We start from the raw sequence: 16,766 nt of genomic DNA, 5'->3' as shown, positions 1-16,766 counted from the left end.
GTATCATGATCACTATTTTGTCCAGGAAATAAGATTATAGAAGGGTAAATACTTTGCCTAAGATCATACAGCTTGTAGCTTACTGAGCCAAATTTTGAATTCAGGTTTCTTTTCTTCACTTCCTTAAAAATACCCTACAGCCCTACAGTTGATGTTCTTTCTGTTATTATTACGCAACTTTCTATTTAGATGACTTCTTCATCTGCAGGGACTTCGTTTTCTACTTTTTCCAAGTTTCCCAAGAAAGTTTAGTACTAAACAGTAGGTGTTTACTAAAGAGTTTCGATTTCACTTGAAGGGATTTTACAGGTCACATCAAGAAACTTTATAAAATCGATAATCATCCCGTCATGAATGGTTGGCTTGTCTCTGAAACAAAGTTTTAATCACAAGTCTTAGAAGTTTTACCACTTAAATTTCTCTTGAAGCTCGATGTTCCTCTTCACTTCCTGCAATAAATTCTGACTGATCTCCCCGACTCCATTTTTGGGCCTTCTTCCCCCCCTCCCCCAATCCAGTATGAGGATCCTTCTAAATCACATATTCTATCTTTTTTACTAGCTCTCATCATCTCTGGAGAGTAACTCAGTTCCTTAAGTTGGTGCCCAAAGGTCTTCACAATCTGCCCCAGACATCTCTAGCTCTGTCTCTTGCTGTTTCCCCAGTAATTCTAAACACTTTTATTCTCTTAGACACATTTCTACATCTCATATATACTTTCATAACTCACTTATCATTAGGATGGGTGTATGCAAGTGCCATGCCTTATATAAAATATGCATGCATTTGGAGGACAAAGGTTTTTAGAGATCCAAATATTCCAAATATATATTTGTGTCTTTCTTTTGTTCATTTCTGTAATTATTTTTTTAAGTCTTCTTTTCCTAGTAGACTTATAAAAGGCTCATGACTCTTAGATTTACTACTTGGATTATTCTATAATTATCATAATTCAGATTTATTGACTGAGAGAAGCAAGGTGGAGAGAAAAACTGTGAAAACAGATTCTATTTCTGGTTCTCTAAGCTTATTCGTACCATGTATAATATACTATTATATACATACTAGGCTTTCAAAAATATCTATTGAGTGAAACACATTTGATGAATGCATGCAAATTACATGTTTTATATAAATATGTAAGTTTTTGAATGTCAAAAATATTTGTTAGACCATGACATTCCAAATATATGATTGTTTTTTTTATTACTTATGAACTTCTAGTTTGGCTTTTCAAACTTCCAGTGAATGAGAGAGAACATGACAAATGCCAGTTCATGTTAAAATACTTCCTGAGATTTTATTTTAGCAGTTTTAATGATTAATGTTATGCTTTTTCAGTGCCCTCTGATGCACCATCTTAATAGAGTAATATGATTGAAATATTCACTTGCTAACTGTATAAGTTAATAAATTTCAGAAGGACTTAATGGGTATGATGCATGCATAATTTACATAGTACAGCAAGTCACGACCTGTGTAACTTCCTTTTGGTTCTCAATCAGATGTTAGTCACATAAAGTTATAATACATAAAATTATTTTTGTTAAACTTCATAATTAATTGACTTAGTAGAGGCAGAAGACTCACATTCTGTGTTTGTCTGTGTTTCTGTGGGATTTGTCAGAAACAAAGGCATGATCTGTAGGTTTTCAGGGTTTTGGTTTCCTAAAGGTGTCAGATAAAAAGTAACTCTGAAGGTCTCTGGAGTTACCTAGGAGTGATATGAATGACTCCTGGCACCCAGGATGACTACTAACATTACCATATTGAGTTAATAGGACAGAATCAATACCGAGGGATGCCCTCACAAATAACGAGAATGACTAAAGAGGACTATGTTGTCCACACCTCTTCTCTACTCCAACTATTTCCTCTAATTATAAATATAGTTTGAACCTCAGAGTCTGATGCCTCAGTGTTAATACACTGGCTTCCCCAGTTCTCTCAATATCTGCTGAAGAGAGTCCACCAGGGATCTACAATAAAATGCATTATTGGCACCCAAACATAAATTTATAGAATGTTTGCATATAAAAGGACTGTTGAAATCATCTAAACAATATATGAACTTCAAATCTTCATATAACACCTATTACAAGTGGTCATCTAGGATCTCCTTGACCACCTGAGTGACCAAGATTTTGTTGCTGCAGAAGGCAAGTCTTTCTTCTTTCCAAGAACTCCAGTTATTAGTTCTCGTATGTTAGATTATCCTGAATATACCTCCCTCTAACTTCCAATAAGCAGTCCTTCTTTGTTACCTGGAGCCACATTGAAATTGAACATGGCTTCCACATGTCAGTTCTCTCTGCGTTTGAAAATGGCCAGGGTGTTTCCTGAGCATCTCCTCCTCTCTGTGTCATCACCTGCAGTTTCTTTAACTATTTCTCTTATGATTCAATTATCACTGGTCACTGGCCTGACCAGCGTAGAGGCAAGGACAGTTATTTTCTCATTCATTGTGAACACTTTACTTTTGTAATGCAGTCTAGGTGAAATGGGTATTTTGGGTAATAGTGACACAGAATAGATTCCCATGGAACTTGAACACAACTCAAGTTCGAATTTGTGCTCTGACACATCACATTTTTTTTTTCATCATATGCTTCAGTTGGCTTTATTTACATCTATGTACAGGGCATTTTATATTTTGATTTTAGCATATGTTTTCAACCTGTTGATGTAGTTTGGGGATTTGATGGAATCATTCACCATATTAGCTATCCTTTCTTGTTTCATGCTACCTTTACATTTAAGAAACGTGCTATCTCTGACTTCAGCAATCACCAACAAAAATACTTACCTGGTCGAGGCAACAGTAGAGCGGCAAGGAACTAGAGACCCTTCTGTACTTTAACAATGATTAATTTACTCGTACTGTTTGGTTACAATCATTTAACTATAATCATACCTATTATTAAATGTATGCATCTACGGTGTGATGAATCAGAAGAGTGGTTGCTCTTGATGGTGGTGGGGGAATGTAGAGGAGATGAACCAGAGAAAGGCACAAAGGAGCTTCTGGGGGTAATGGGAATGTTTGGTATCTGAGTGACACGTGGCTTAGATAGGTGTATGCTCTTCTTCAGCAGAACTGCGGAAACCTTTCATTTAAGATCTGTGCATTTCATTGTCTTTAAATTGTATCTCGCTTGTAAAACAGTGTGTAAATTCATTTATTGCTTGGATTACCAATTATTAACAATTAAAGTCAGTTTTGCAAATTAAAATCTTGAGGTTTGGAATATCAAAATGACTTTGTCAGTATTTGACAGTGATGAAATCCAAAGTAGGATGTAGAACTCAACCACTGTTTTGTATGAATTGCCTTTTAAATTCATCCTTTGAATAACACTTCTTTAGGGTGTGGGTGGGATGGGAAATAATTTTCTTTTGAGCAGTCGACTTGATATTCAAAAAAAGATGGATAATAACATTACTATATTTTGGGAACATATTTTCAATAGGTTTTGCTTTGCTCTAATTCTAAGGTCTTGGAAATCTGTAAATGGGTTATCAACATGCTATATTCAGTGAGTGTTTATTTAGAATGGAGAAAATTAGGTGTCATATTGTCTATTTTGTTCACTGAGTATTCTTTACATACCACTTCTCTGAAGGACTTCTCCTTTCCAAGGTGATATTGTGTGACAATCATGCCATAGTGTAAGAAATTATGAGCTATGATTATGTGATGGAACCACACGTTCATTAATAGAATGGTGGCCACGATAATAGAACATGACGCAAAGTAGAATGGCTGTTTTTCAGAGATATAACAAAAGTGCGCAAATGTCCTCCACTTTTCATTATGAGCTAATATCTTACAATTATATGATACTTTTTATTCTTCATGACTTTTTTGCACGTGTTATATAATCTTATTCTCACACGACTTGGAACATATTTTGTTAGGATTAAGATCGTGTACATAGGATGGTGAAATAATTTGAGAAAGATCACAGTAAGCTGTCAGCAGCACAGAGCCCAACACGGGGCTCAAACTCACAAACCATGAGATCATGATCTGACAGACTCTCAACAGACCTAGCCACCCAGGTGCCGCACACAGGCCCAGAACCTGCTTGGGATTCTGTGTCTCCTTCTCTCTCTGCCCTTCCCCCACTTGTGCTCTCTCTCTCTCTCTCTCTCTCTCTCTCTCTTTTTCTCTCTCTCTCAAAAAAATATTAAAAGAAATTTATAAAAACAATAAATACGTTCTGAACAAGAGCTATCCTTAAAATTAAATTGTGCAATAAAAATAAAATGCCACGAGTAGTGCATGGCCCATTATGTACAATAAAAACTTGTTGGATAAATTCACTTGAGGATAATGTGACCAAGTTTATTATATGATTGATAGTAATTCCACATATTTAGTGCACAGTTTTAACTAGAATCTTTGCTTTCTGGGGGTGCCTGGCTGGCTCAGTCAGTAGAGCATGTAACTCTTTTTTTTTTTTTTTTTCAACGTTTATTCATTTTTGGGACAGAGAGAGACAGAGCATGAACGGGGGAGGGGCAGAGAGAGAGGGAGACACAGAATCGGAAACAGGCTCCAGGCTCCAAGCCATCAGTCCAGAGCCTGACGCGGGGCTCGAACTCACGGACCGCAAGATCGTGACCTGGCTGAAGTCGGATGCTTAACCAACTGCGCCACCCAGGCGCCCCGGGCATGTAACTCTTAATCTCAGGGTGGTGCGTTCAAGCCCCGTGTTGGGCATTGAGCCTACTTAAAAAAAAACCCAACAATATTAAAAGAAGAATCTTTGCTTTCTGCTTTTGGTAGGTTTTCTGAGTTCTAGTATAAAATGTTTGGAAACTTGTAAGGTGATGGGCTATTAGCAAAGCATCATGGTATTGGGGAAAAAGCTGCATGTTGTTACTGGTTGACCTCTATCAGAAGCTTAACCACTTTCTGCTTGAGTAAAGTGGGATGGGTCCCCCAAGCCCCCACTCTACTAGGATATATTTGGCCCAACAAAGTACATGGGATGTTATTTGCCCTTGATAAGGGCAGATTTTATTATTTCCCTTATCTCACTGATATCTATTTTATTACTTCCTTTCTTTTTAATGGAAAAGTTTTTAAGTAACATGAAATTATATATACTTTTTGAAAAAATTTAGAAAATTTAGGAAAGTATAAAGGAAAGCAAGCAAAAACTTACCTTAATGAAAGATGGGCTATTTCTAATGTAATAAGATCCAATTTTTAAAGTAAAAATGTCAATCTCATTTTTAATAACTCATTTAGCAAATCTTTTTTTCTTTTATTAGTGCATTAATCTAGCAAACAGTGATTCAATGACTGCTGTGTGTCAGGTACTATTCCAGGAGTTGGAGATAGAGCAGTAAACGAGGCAGAATCTTTGTTTTCATGGAGCTTATGTTTTTCTGAGGGAAGTATACAATAAACACATAAACAAATATAAAATATGATGTGAGATGGTGATAATGCCCCATGACTGAAATGTAAAGCAGGTATGTGGGTTCAGAATGATGGCAGTCCTTTTTCAGAGAGAGAGTGGCCAGGAGAAGTCTATCTGAGGATGTGACGTTGTACCTGAAATCATAAAGGTGTGAGAAAGCAAGTTAAGTGAGCATCTGGTTAAGGGAACTCTAAGCGCAGGAACAGTAAATTCCCAACAGGTCCAGCACAAAGCCTAAAAACCTCACAGAGACTGGATATCTAGCTCTCTACAATACCATGATCTAACTTTGATATCATGGTACCCATTATTCTGCTTGTATCCCTAGCTTAATTAAGGCTTTCATCTTATGTTAATCTTTTTTTTTTTTTTTTTTTTGCATGTGTAAAAGTCCTTTTATAACCAAACCCTCAACCACTGGGAGGAAGCACTGCTCCAGAGAATGTTCAAAATAGAAAACTGCTCCAATTCTAAAGTGTGGGCGTCTAGCAGCAAGTAGAGGTTTATAAGAGGCTGCTGAGCAGGGAGGGAAGATTTCCTGAGTCATGTCTTTATGGTTTAATATCATTCTGTTTCAAATGAATTATGATAACAGCAGATGCATTTTTTCAAATTCAACTATGAAAGTATGTTTCAGGGAAGTAAGAATGGTTTTTTGGGTTATCCATATTTTTGGCTTTTATTATAAAATGCTGAGCTGACTTTAGTAGTCACAGAGCAATTAAATTGCCGTGAAAATTATTCCCAGACTCTTCTAATCAAATATTTCATTTATCTCTTATAAATGCTGAGAAGATCCCAGAAATGCCTTTTTGAAATCTAAACAAATTCAAATTACTGTTTCTAGTCTTATGTATCTAAAAGAGAATAGTATTTCTAATAGAAAAAGATAATAAATAAAGATGATTTTAAATAAAATACCAATAGGTATAAAGTTAATTTCAACCAAGTTATACTTTCTAGAAAATCACATAACTCTCAATGATTGTTGAGCTCAGTAGTGCTCACCAGCAGTAACATGACTTCTGAATAGGTAAAATTAAATCATGGTCAGCACAGCTTCAGTGTTATGTAGATTTCATATTGCGTTTTATTTCTCTGGAATTGGTAATGGAAACTTGACTCATTAGAACAATCAGAAAAACAAAGAAACAAACAGTGTGTTCTCAGTCCACCCCCAGTCACCGTTCGCATTATGCATTTAGCATACCTGTCTTACTTTCAAGTTTTTCTCTTGAGGGAATTAGGATTAGTAAAACTATCCATACAATCATAAAATAAAAGAACCTGAAAAATCCATCTGCCTGCCTGCCTTCCTTCCTTCCTTCCTTCCTTCCTTCCTTCCTTCCCTCCTTCCTTCTCTTTCTTTCTTTCTTTCTTTCTTTCTTTCTTTCTTTCTTAGTTTATTTATTTATTTCAAGAGAGAGCACACACAGTTTAGGGGCACAGAGAGATGGAGAGACAGAATCCCAAGCAAGTTCCATGATGTCAGTGCAGAGCCCCACACAGGGCTCGATCTCATGACCATGACATCATGACCTGAACCTAAATCAAGAGTCTGACACTGCACCACCCAGGTGTCCTCATCTGCTTTTATTTCTAAGCAACTCCTTCTTTCTTCTTTTTGCTTAACAAACATGAAACCCATTTTTTCAAACCATCTCAACACCCTTTATACATAAGTCTAAATTCTGGCTGCTGGGTTAAAATGAAAGACATAGAAAAGCTGGACTTTTAGGGGTTAGTTTGTCCACAGGATTTATATGATAATAAAGTAGCTTTTCCACTGAAAACTTCTTAGTAGTATTAACTAATTATAGTCGAGAAGAGAAATGGTAACATTTCTTCTTTGGCAGCATTGAAAACTGATGGCCTGTGACTTATCTCAATAGTCGAGAATCAGAAATTTGTCTGTGGAAAAATGGATACTTGGGAGCCTTGCACATCTGTGATTTATGTGGCATTTGACTATAGTTTTCCAAGCTGTGATAGTTCACAATTTAAGCACTTCTCATCACCACCAAGCAACTCCAGAAAATATAGCATCTTTTAATTTGAGACCTCTCAGTTGGCCATACATGGAGATGTCAGGAGAGTTTTGTGGTGACCACGTGCCACAGGCATCTAAGGATATGGTAGAACCGGAATGAACCCGTCCATGTCACTGACAACATGTGTTATGTATTATTATGGTTCTGGTCTCTAGATTTTAATTTCTTGGTGACAGGATCTATATTTGGGGAAAAAGAATTGTCTGGGCTAACTTTCTGTGTAATAATCGTTTGGATTAAATGATTATTTTCCATGCAAATCTAAATAAGATGCAGAGACTGTGGGTGCCAAGGATTTCTGTGTGAATCAGGGGGTAGGAATAACAAAGGAGGCTGTTCTGTGTTAGTGGTAAGAAAGCATCTCTTGGAGGCTAACACATATACATACTCGAATCAAGATTCAGGTAAATGTACTGGTTAAATGGTGGTCACCTGAAACCACTGCCAACAATCAGATGTGCAACCCTGCAGTCCACGTGGCAAACATGGGGGGCGGGGGTTGGCAGAAGTCGACTGCTCTGATTGCTTGAGAACCGCAGACAATGCAGCAATCTTCTCCTCGAAGTTGTTCTGGTAGAAAATAGGCCTCTTTCAAATCCGTGGTCCCAATCCTGTCCAAACCTGGAAGTTACCTTTCACATATATTTTTTCTTATTGCCTGCCTGCTTTTTGGTTTATGCAAACAGCAGTCAAAGAAAAGGTTATAGACTCTCAGAATGAAAACCAAACTTAACTTCTGCCTGGAAAATGCCACTCAAGAAAAAAAAAATTGTTACTTATTTGCCACCTCACAAGTGTACTATTTGAGCACTACCCTTTACTATATGTATTTTTTTCATATATGGATAAGATAATAAGTTTTAAAAGGGATTTCACTTTTCACAGTGATTACTAGTGGCTTGATGATAATTGCGGGTTGGTCTGCACAAGACCATCAAGAGTTTTTGGGGGTCATCCTTTAAATATTTTCCTTTTTGTTATTGGTTTGCCTTCCAATCATGTAGATATTCCAACAGATTATACTCTTCAATTAGAGCTGAGAGTTTTATCTCATCCCATCTTATTTCCATTTCCCTTTCTCCTGGTGTACATGTGTGTGTGTGCGTGTGTGTGTGTGTGTGTGTGTGTGTGTGTGTGTGTGTGTATTTATTTATTCCCTGGTATATACCCTAAGACTCTTAGGGAAAGGAAAATTATTTGCTAGATTCTTAGGCCTTTGCCTGAGGCAAAGTTCCATGAACATACACGAAGTAAAGACCACTGTTTTGAAAGAAAAGTAGACAATTGTTCTTTTGAATCCTTCCTGCCTGTTGTAGGAACTGAGAAGTGAGAAACAGCAGTCAGGCTGGAGAAAATAAATTGGAGCAGTGTCAGGAGGTTGCTTTGGTACAGCTGCTCATGCTCAGTGAAGGAATGAGTGTACATGCGATTTTACTGGAGGACAAATGAATGAGAAGTCAAACACAGAAGATGTAGAAAGAGGGTGATGCCTTTTTGAAAATGATAATTTAAAAGAAAATTTTAATGCTTATTTATTTTTGAGAGAGAGAGAGAGAGAGAGAGACAGAGTGTGAGCAGTGGGAGGGGCAGAGAGAGGGAGACACAGAATCCAAAGCAGGCTCCAGACTCTGAGCTGTCAGCACAGAGCCCGACATGGGGCTTGAACCCACAGACTGTGAGATCATGACCTGAGCCAAAGTCGGACACTTAACTGACTGAGCCACCCAGATGTCCCGAAAATGATCATGTTTGTCACTAAATTGTTTTTGTGATTACCTCAAACATAATTGCTTTTTGTGGATTTTGAATAATGATTTTTTTATTCAAATGGGTTGAAGGAATGGGAAGTGTATCGGCAAATACATGCTTCTTCCCCAGATGAAACTGTCTTTTTCTTAAAATGAGGTTATAACAATCCTCCTCACAAGCATTATGAAAACAAAGCTATGAAGTCCTTGGTTTGAGAGTAGGATTAGGATGCTAGTCACCACTTACATGTTTTCATGTAACTCATTTATCGTAGGGTTCTTTCACATTATTATAAAAGTTAGAGCTTATTGGTGTGACAGTTGAGAGGACTTACTGTGTGCCAGAAGGACCTGCCTTGGATGTCATCAGAGCTACCACAACTCATCCTTGGTACCTCATTTGAAAGCATTTTCTGAGAAAAGTAAACTTTCATTTTTAAAATCTGTCAGTTTGAAATGCGTCTGTCAGGACCTTCCCTATGTCTGTAAGGAAAGAGCCAGAACAGTGTTGATGCTATTCTTTCTTATCTCATTACTTTTCCTGTCATGTTTCTAGTCTGGTTTTGACCAACTGGATATTACATCTGTTTCCCCAGGTGTTGTGTGTATTGAGTTAAGGGCTTTTCTTTTGCTAGGAAACAATGTCATGAGAACCATCCATGGGGTGGGAGAGATGATGACCCAAATGGTACTCAGTAGAGGCTCTATCTTCCCCATGAGTGTGCCTGATGTTCAGCCCAGCATCCACCCCAGCAAGCAAGGAAGCCCTGTAGAGCCTGAGGACGTGACCGTGATGGACACCAAACTGAAGATTATTGAGATTTTACAGGTATGCTGCATAATGGAAGCAAAGTGACAAACAGCTAATTGAGCTTCTTGGTTTAACTTTCTTACAGACTTTGTTCCACATCACTGTGGAAATATTCTGAAATGCTATTGATCTAATTTATTTCTTTTAAGTTAATGACACTATTTAACATATTAATTACATTTGTTCATTTCCATTAAATGTATTAATGGTGATATCTAACAATTGTGGAGTGCTTTGAGGTTGACAAAACCTCTTTCATATGCATTTTCTCATTTAGTATTGACCCTGATTTCATTTTACCTTCATTTAAGGATTTCAGAGCAGGCAAACTTGAGATTGAATTCTAACTCTATTTCTATTTTTAATTGAATTGGGTATGTAATTCTGGGTATCCAGGTTTATCACTGTAGCAAGAAACTGAAATAAAATTTTATTTATTATTAGCAAAATGTTAATAATTGGTTTTTGTATTTTATATAAGTGACTATCTTTGTGCTTTTGAGGCTAGGAATAATATATATATTTAAAATTAACATAGTCTAATACCTAGGTCTGTGAATTTAAAGGAGATAAATTATTATTTTATTCCCCCTGGCTTAGTGAATAAATTCCCTATTACTGTGGCTGTGAATTCTTATATATTTTTTTAAGTTTGGAAAGTAGTTTTATGATACTTTAATTATAGCATTTATTCCAGATTTGGAGAATGGAGCCTGGAGTTTTCAAGGGTCTATTAAGATTCTGGATACAATTTACTAGGTCTTTCATCATAATTTAATGTAGACTGAACTACCAGAAGTGGGTTAGTAGTCCTGGAAGGGTCTGTACATTTTTATTTAAAGTAATTAGATTTATAATCATAAAGGGTTTCACATTTCCTCCAGGAATTCCAAAGGCTGAATCCTGAGAAATATTGGCAGGCCTCCCAACCCTGTGTTCATGACCCTGAAAAATCACTTAGTTCTCCTCTTCTTAAACTGAGAAAGGTAGTGATCACCTGACCTGCGGATCTAATGGGCCCATAGCTTAACATCATCCTACTCACTGGACAACCTGTAAAATATGTGACCTCATTTTAGCCCCAGTTACAGAAGATCAGCGTTTGAAAAACATTCTCTAACAGCTCAAAAATGATGAGATGGAGATACTACTGCGGTGGGACAGATTAGGGCTGACCTTTCTTTGTTGCCTCTTTCGGGCTTTTAATGTATTTCTTGTTGAAACTCTTTCCTCACTCTGATTTTTGTGTTCCGTGTCTGGGTCTGCTTCACTCTGTCTGTGTTCCTATGTGCTGCTCTTGAATACGTTTCTTTCTTAGAACACCTCTTCAAGAATTTCTTTGTAGCTACATTCCTTCCGCAAGTCTCCTGCTTCCTGCCAGCTCTTCCTCCTCACAGGGTCTTCCTTTCTTTTCCCCATATTTTATGTATCTCTCTTTTTATTTCTCTCTCATTCTCTCTCTCCATCTTTGGCCCTCTCTCAACTATCTTTCTCTGCATTTGTTTTTATTCTTCCCTTTGACCCTTTCCTACCTTCCATTTATGTTTCACAATTAAATATATTGGAAGATGAAAGTTTTTATTTTGGTTCTATTTATAAATAAAAATCTAGGGGTGCTGGGATGGCTCAGTGGGTTAAGCGTCCAACTCTTGGTTTTGGCTCAGGTCACTATCTCATGGTTCGTGATTTCGAGCACTGCTTCGGGCTCCGTGTTTACACTGCAGAGCCTGTTTGGGATTCTCTGTCTCACACTCTCTCTGCTCCTCTCCTGCTCACTCCCTTTCTCTCTCTTTCAAAATAAATAAACATTTAAAAAAATAAAATAAAATACAAGTCTATGAGCACTAATCTTCAACGAAAATGTAATGTGTTTCACCAATTAGTGCCTTATTAATTTGTTCTTTACGTAGTTTTTTTTTTAAACCCTTCCTTTCAAGCACCTGCAATCAGTTTCTGTCCCCACCCTTCTGCTCAAGGCTACCAAATCCAATGGCCCCCTCTCAGCCTGTTTTCCCACAATCCGTCCCCTGTTTTGAAATCCCCTTAACTAGAATCCATTCAACCTGTATGTATTGTAGCACTCACCACATGCTCGTAAAAGAGACTCTTTGGTGTTTGTTACCCTTCTATGTTACATGCTCTTCAAAGGCAGGTCTTACATCCTTGGCAACTTTTTTGTACCCTCAGGTACCTTTCTTAGTACCTGGCTTAGCAAATGTTTATTGACATGAAGCATGTTTGTTGCCCATAAGGAGCATAGACGGCTAGCAGAGGAGAGAGGGAGACAGAGACAGAGAGACAGAGAATAAATAATAGATGTATTAGGTAGCCAAGAGACAGATAGGTGTAAATAATGGGTTGGTGAGCAAAAAAGAGAACAGTTGGTTTGGATTGGGGAACCAGGGAAAGCTTCTTTAGAAAAGGGATTTAAACTGGATCTTGGAGAGTATCTCAAAGGCTAGTTGTTCTGGGTGGAAGAGAATTTTCAAGGTAAAGTGGACACTGAACAAATGTGAGAAGGCAAGAAAGAAATATCCAGTGCTATTGGAACAGAGCAGTGTGAGAGGGAGAATGCAAGAAGGGAGGGGGGAAGGACCAGGGAGGGAGGCGTGTGATACAGGAGTCACAGAAATGGTAGGAGATCAGGTCAGATGGTACCATACATGTCCATTATTGTTTACTGTCCAAACGAGGCTCTTTTGAGAGTGTAGGGGGCACTAATAGTAATTTTACTGCAACAAAAGCTTAAACTAGGCTTGTTTCACGCAAGTTGGGATGGAAGGGAGCCTCGTATTAAACCACTTCTTTATTGTTTCCCTTCTCCACTCAGAAATCTGTAGCACATACTTTTTCTTTCTCTGATCTCCACTGAAGTCTGTGCAGCCTGATTTAGTTCTTGACACTTTTTTAACGTTTTTATTTATTTTTGAGAGACAGAGAAAGACAGAGCATGAGCAGGGGAGGGGCAGAGAAGGAGACATAGAATCTGAAGCAGGCTCCAGGCTCTGAGCTGTCAGCACAGAGCCCGACACAAAGCTTGAATTCACGAACTGTGAAATCATGACCTGAGCCGAAGTTGGATGCTTAACCGACTGAGCCATCCAGGCACCCCTCGATAATTTTCTAATTATGTTAACCATGCTATATTTTGTTTTCCCAATTCAGGCATAGGCTTCTTGAGAGCAGGGGTTTCAAGTGTTTGCATTCTTCATAGTACCCAGCACAGGCAGGAACCTTATTGTCTTATTCTCTTAGTGTCTCTCAACGTGTTAGTTAAGGAGGCAAGGTCAACAACACAATCCAAGGGAAAGCAAGCACCAATGAAGCTAATCCATGGTATATTTGGATGCTGCTTCCTCAGCTGTCCTTTTGTAGCCTAGATCCCAAACTGATTGTGGTAGAGCCAGAATCCACACTATAGTACCTGGAAGTTTAGCCTCTCTGTGCGTGAATGAAAATCACAGCACCAGCAGTCTCCTCCCAGAGCCAACGTTACCTCCGCAAAATGCTCAGTGAAATAGTCATCATTACCTCTTCATCCAGACTCATTGGATACCTTGGTCTGGAATATTCAGAGTAATCATGGGGGAATCGTTTTCTTTTTCCTAAAAAACTGCTTTGGGATTTTACTGACATTGGCTAATGGGAATGCATCACTCTTGTTAGCTTTATGGCTGATGAGCATGTATGCAACTGGAGTGTTAAGAGCTGAGATTTGTACTTAGTTCATGTGAAATGTTAATAGTTACGTTGTTCTTGGTGTAATGAACTGTCGTTTTAAACATGATGCTAATAAAATTATGTTTTTAATGCTCTTTTGTAGTTTATCCTGAGTGTCAGACTGGATTATAGGATCTCATATATGCTGTCAATATATAAGAAGGAATTTGGAGAGAACAATGAAAATGCTGAAGCATCTGCCAGTGGCTCTCCAGATACATTACTACCATCAGGTACCTCCTTTGTGACAATATTTACCCCGTAGCGTTCATATTTTAAGACATAGTAATATTTCTAGGAGACACAAATGCAGAAACCATATCCACCAATGACATGAAGGAACTGAGACAGAGCCTAGAACGTCTTGGAGGATGTTTGCAGTTACTTGGTGCTAAGTCCTTAGAATGCAGTTAATTTTGTAGCCTTCACAATTCGATGAGGGAGAGGTGCTGTTTATGTGCCACTTTACAGATAAGAAAACCGAGGTCAGATGGGTTAAATTACTGGCTAAAGGTCACGAAAGTAGGAGGGATTCCCTCAGAGGTCTCTCCAGTTTCAGGGCCTGAATCTTGTAAGCACCATACCGTGTTGGTGAAAGTCCAAGGGAGACTTTTTTGCTTGATCAAAGAGCAGTGTGAAATGTAGCTTTCAGGAAGAAAGGTGATTTTTAGGAAGCTGTTGCCCAGCTCAAGAACAAAGACATGGTATCTCCCAAAGTTCTGAATGAGGGTGGTGATGTGTGTGTGTGCGTGCACTTACTTTGCATGGTTATGAACTGGTACCGTATGTCAATTTTTCACATTTAAAAATGTAAGAATGAAAACCACTCTTATCTCCGTGTGTAGGAGCATAGTGAAGAAAGAGCGTAAGAATTACTGTAAAAATTTTGTGACTGTAGAGAATACCTTATGAAACCTAAGAAATACTACATTTCCATGTTTCTGAATAGGTCAGGCCAGTAACAGCAGTCTAGAAACTACTGTATTAAAGATTTAGCCAGGTAACTGAATTCTTTTTCTGAGGATCAGATTTGTGTACAAATATGAAATGTTCTTCTAATCGCAACCAGTATGAAAGTGTCAGGGAACCTCCTCTTTTTTCCCTGTCATTCGATTTGGCAGGAATGATTCCGTGATTGTAAGTGTGTAGTTAAAATGAGTGGTAGACTGGGGTGCCTGGGTGGCTCAGTCGGTTAAGCGTCCGACTTCAGCTCAGGTCATGATCTCGCTGTCCGTGAGTTCAAGCCCCGCGTCGGGCTCTGGGCTGATGGCCCAGAGCCTGGAGCCTGCTTCCGATTCTGTGTCTCCCTCTCTCTCTGCCCCTCCCCCATTCATGCTCTGTCTCTCTCTGTCTCAAAAATAAATAAACGTTAACAAAAATAAAAAAAAATGAGTGGTAGACCAATGTCCTGCTCTCCGACTCCTTAGAACCATCAGAAGGCAGCATGCCTCTGTAGATGGGTTAAGTTTGCCTACGTGAGAAGTCACTTCTGGTACATTTGCAACAGTATTGTTTTTATGTTTCCCAGAAGTATAGAACCCCAGAGGGCCATTTCCAGGAGTCACATGGCTGAACCAGAGAGCCTAGCTGGCGGTTGCATTGACAGTATCATAAAAATTATTGGCTCTCAGAAGCCAGACTTCTGGAAATAGAAGCTCCAAGTGTCAGTAAAGTATGGGAGGGAACCCCCAGAAAACCAGTTCTTTCTGATTTACCTGATCTCTTTCATTGGTTGAGTCTGGAAGAGAGAGATTTCTGGGGAGAATTCTTTTTCCGTCTTTCTTTCTTTCTTTCTTTCTTTCTTTCTTTCTTTCTTTCTTTCTTTTTCTTTCTTTCTCTGCTTTGTTTTCTGCTTTGGAGATGAGAAATAAATAATGTACTTATTTAAATGTGTTATTTTAAGAAAGATATCTTCAAAATATTGGTGGTGAGGACGGGTGAGGAATCATGATTGGTTCACATAAAAAAAAATAATGTCCCATAAGAAGGGATGGAATTGTAGAAGAGGAGCATGTCTGAAAGGACCATGTTGTTTGGAAATACCGTAACAGTTACAAGGTTCATTACTGCTATATTTTGATTCTTTAAAAAACATATTTAAAAAACGTCCTTCCACGTCATCACCCAGTTAAATTATATAAGTGTGTGTGTGTGTGTGTGTGTGTGTGTGTGTGTGTGTGTGTAGCTGATGCATATATATATGTTTATACAGGTGATGCAACTTTGTAAATGGTGCTTTCTGATCTAAATATATCTTTGTAGCAATATATGTTTCAAAATGTAAACTTTGTTTAAAACGTTGATATGTAAGTGAAATTATATTGCGGCTCTTTTTTTTTTTTTTTTTTTTTTAAATTTTTTTTTTTCAACGTTTATTTATTTTTGGGACAGAGAGAGGCAGAGCATGAACGGGGGAGGGGCAGAGAGAGAGGGAGACACAGAATCGGAAACAGGCTCCAGGCTCTGAGCCATCAGCCCAGAGCCTGACGCGGGGCTCGAACCCACGGACCGCGAGATCGTGACCTATCTGAAGTCGGACGCTTAACCGACTGCGCCACCCAGGCGCCCCATATATTGCGGCTCTTTATACTGTTGACTTTTCCTGGCAGGAAGGAATGAAGGCAAAATATTTTTAGGTGTGCTAATATCAATATAAATATTGTGACTCCTAATTATGGATAAAGAATGGATTTTACCCTTTGTCTTTGTAGCGATTGTTCCTGATATAGATGAAATCGCAGCTCAGGCAGAAACGATGTTTGCTGGAAGGTATAGTAACACGTTTGTGGCTTTATCTTGTGAATACGATTTTTGCTTAGAATTTTATTGATACTTTGCTATTGTTTACCTCCCGATATTTATTTAATTTTAGATCCTTTATTGTTGGCAACATAATTTCTTCCAGAAATGAAGCTGCTAATTTACTGTAGAAGAGGAAAGCCTAGCTTTTCTTTTAGCTAGGCCAGGGGGAAAAAGACAAGAGAGATGAGATCAGTGTATT

At 38.3% G+C, this 16,766-nt stretch overlaps 1 protein-coding gene across 5 annotated transcripts in view; it reads left to right on the top strand.

Annotated features, from left to right (window-relative positions):
• The window catches only part of ITPR2 (inositol 1,4,5-trisphosphate receptor type 2), a 500,503-nt gene that overhangs the window by 180,774 nt on the left and 302,963 nt on the right, over positions 1–16,766 (top strand). For all 5 annotated transcript variants that reach the window (XM_047065390.1, XM_047065392.1, XM_047065391.1 and 2 more), the window contains exons 22-24: positions 9,870–10,063; positions 13,869–13,998; positions 16,477–16,534. In XM_047065390.1, the coding sequence (XP_046921346.1) occupies positions 9,870–10,063; positions 13,869–13,998; positions 16,477–16,534 (382 nt within the window). The remainder of the gene's footprint in view (positions 1–9,869; positions 10,064–13,868; positions 13,999–16,476; positions 16,535–16,766) is intronic.

This window comes from Lynx rufus, unplaced genomic scaffold, assembly GCF_022079265.1.
Source record: "Lynx rufus isolate CCGP_SWC_20201006 ecotype Redwood Valley unplaced genomic scaffold, mLynRuf1.p SCAF_7, whole genome shotgun sequence".
NCBI classification, from domain to species: Eukaryota; Metazoa; Chordata; class Mammalia; order Carnivora; family Felidae; genus Lynx; species Lynx rufus.
Note: the sequence above shows the minus strand (reverse complement) of the source record. Positions and strands in the feature narration are given on the sequence as shown.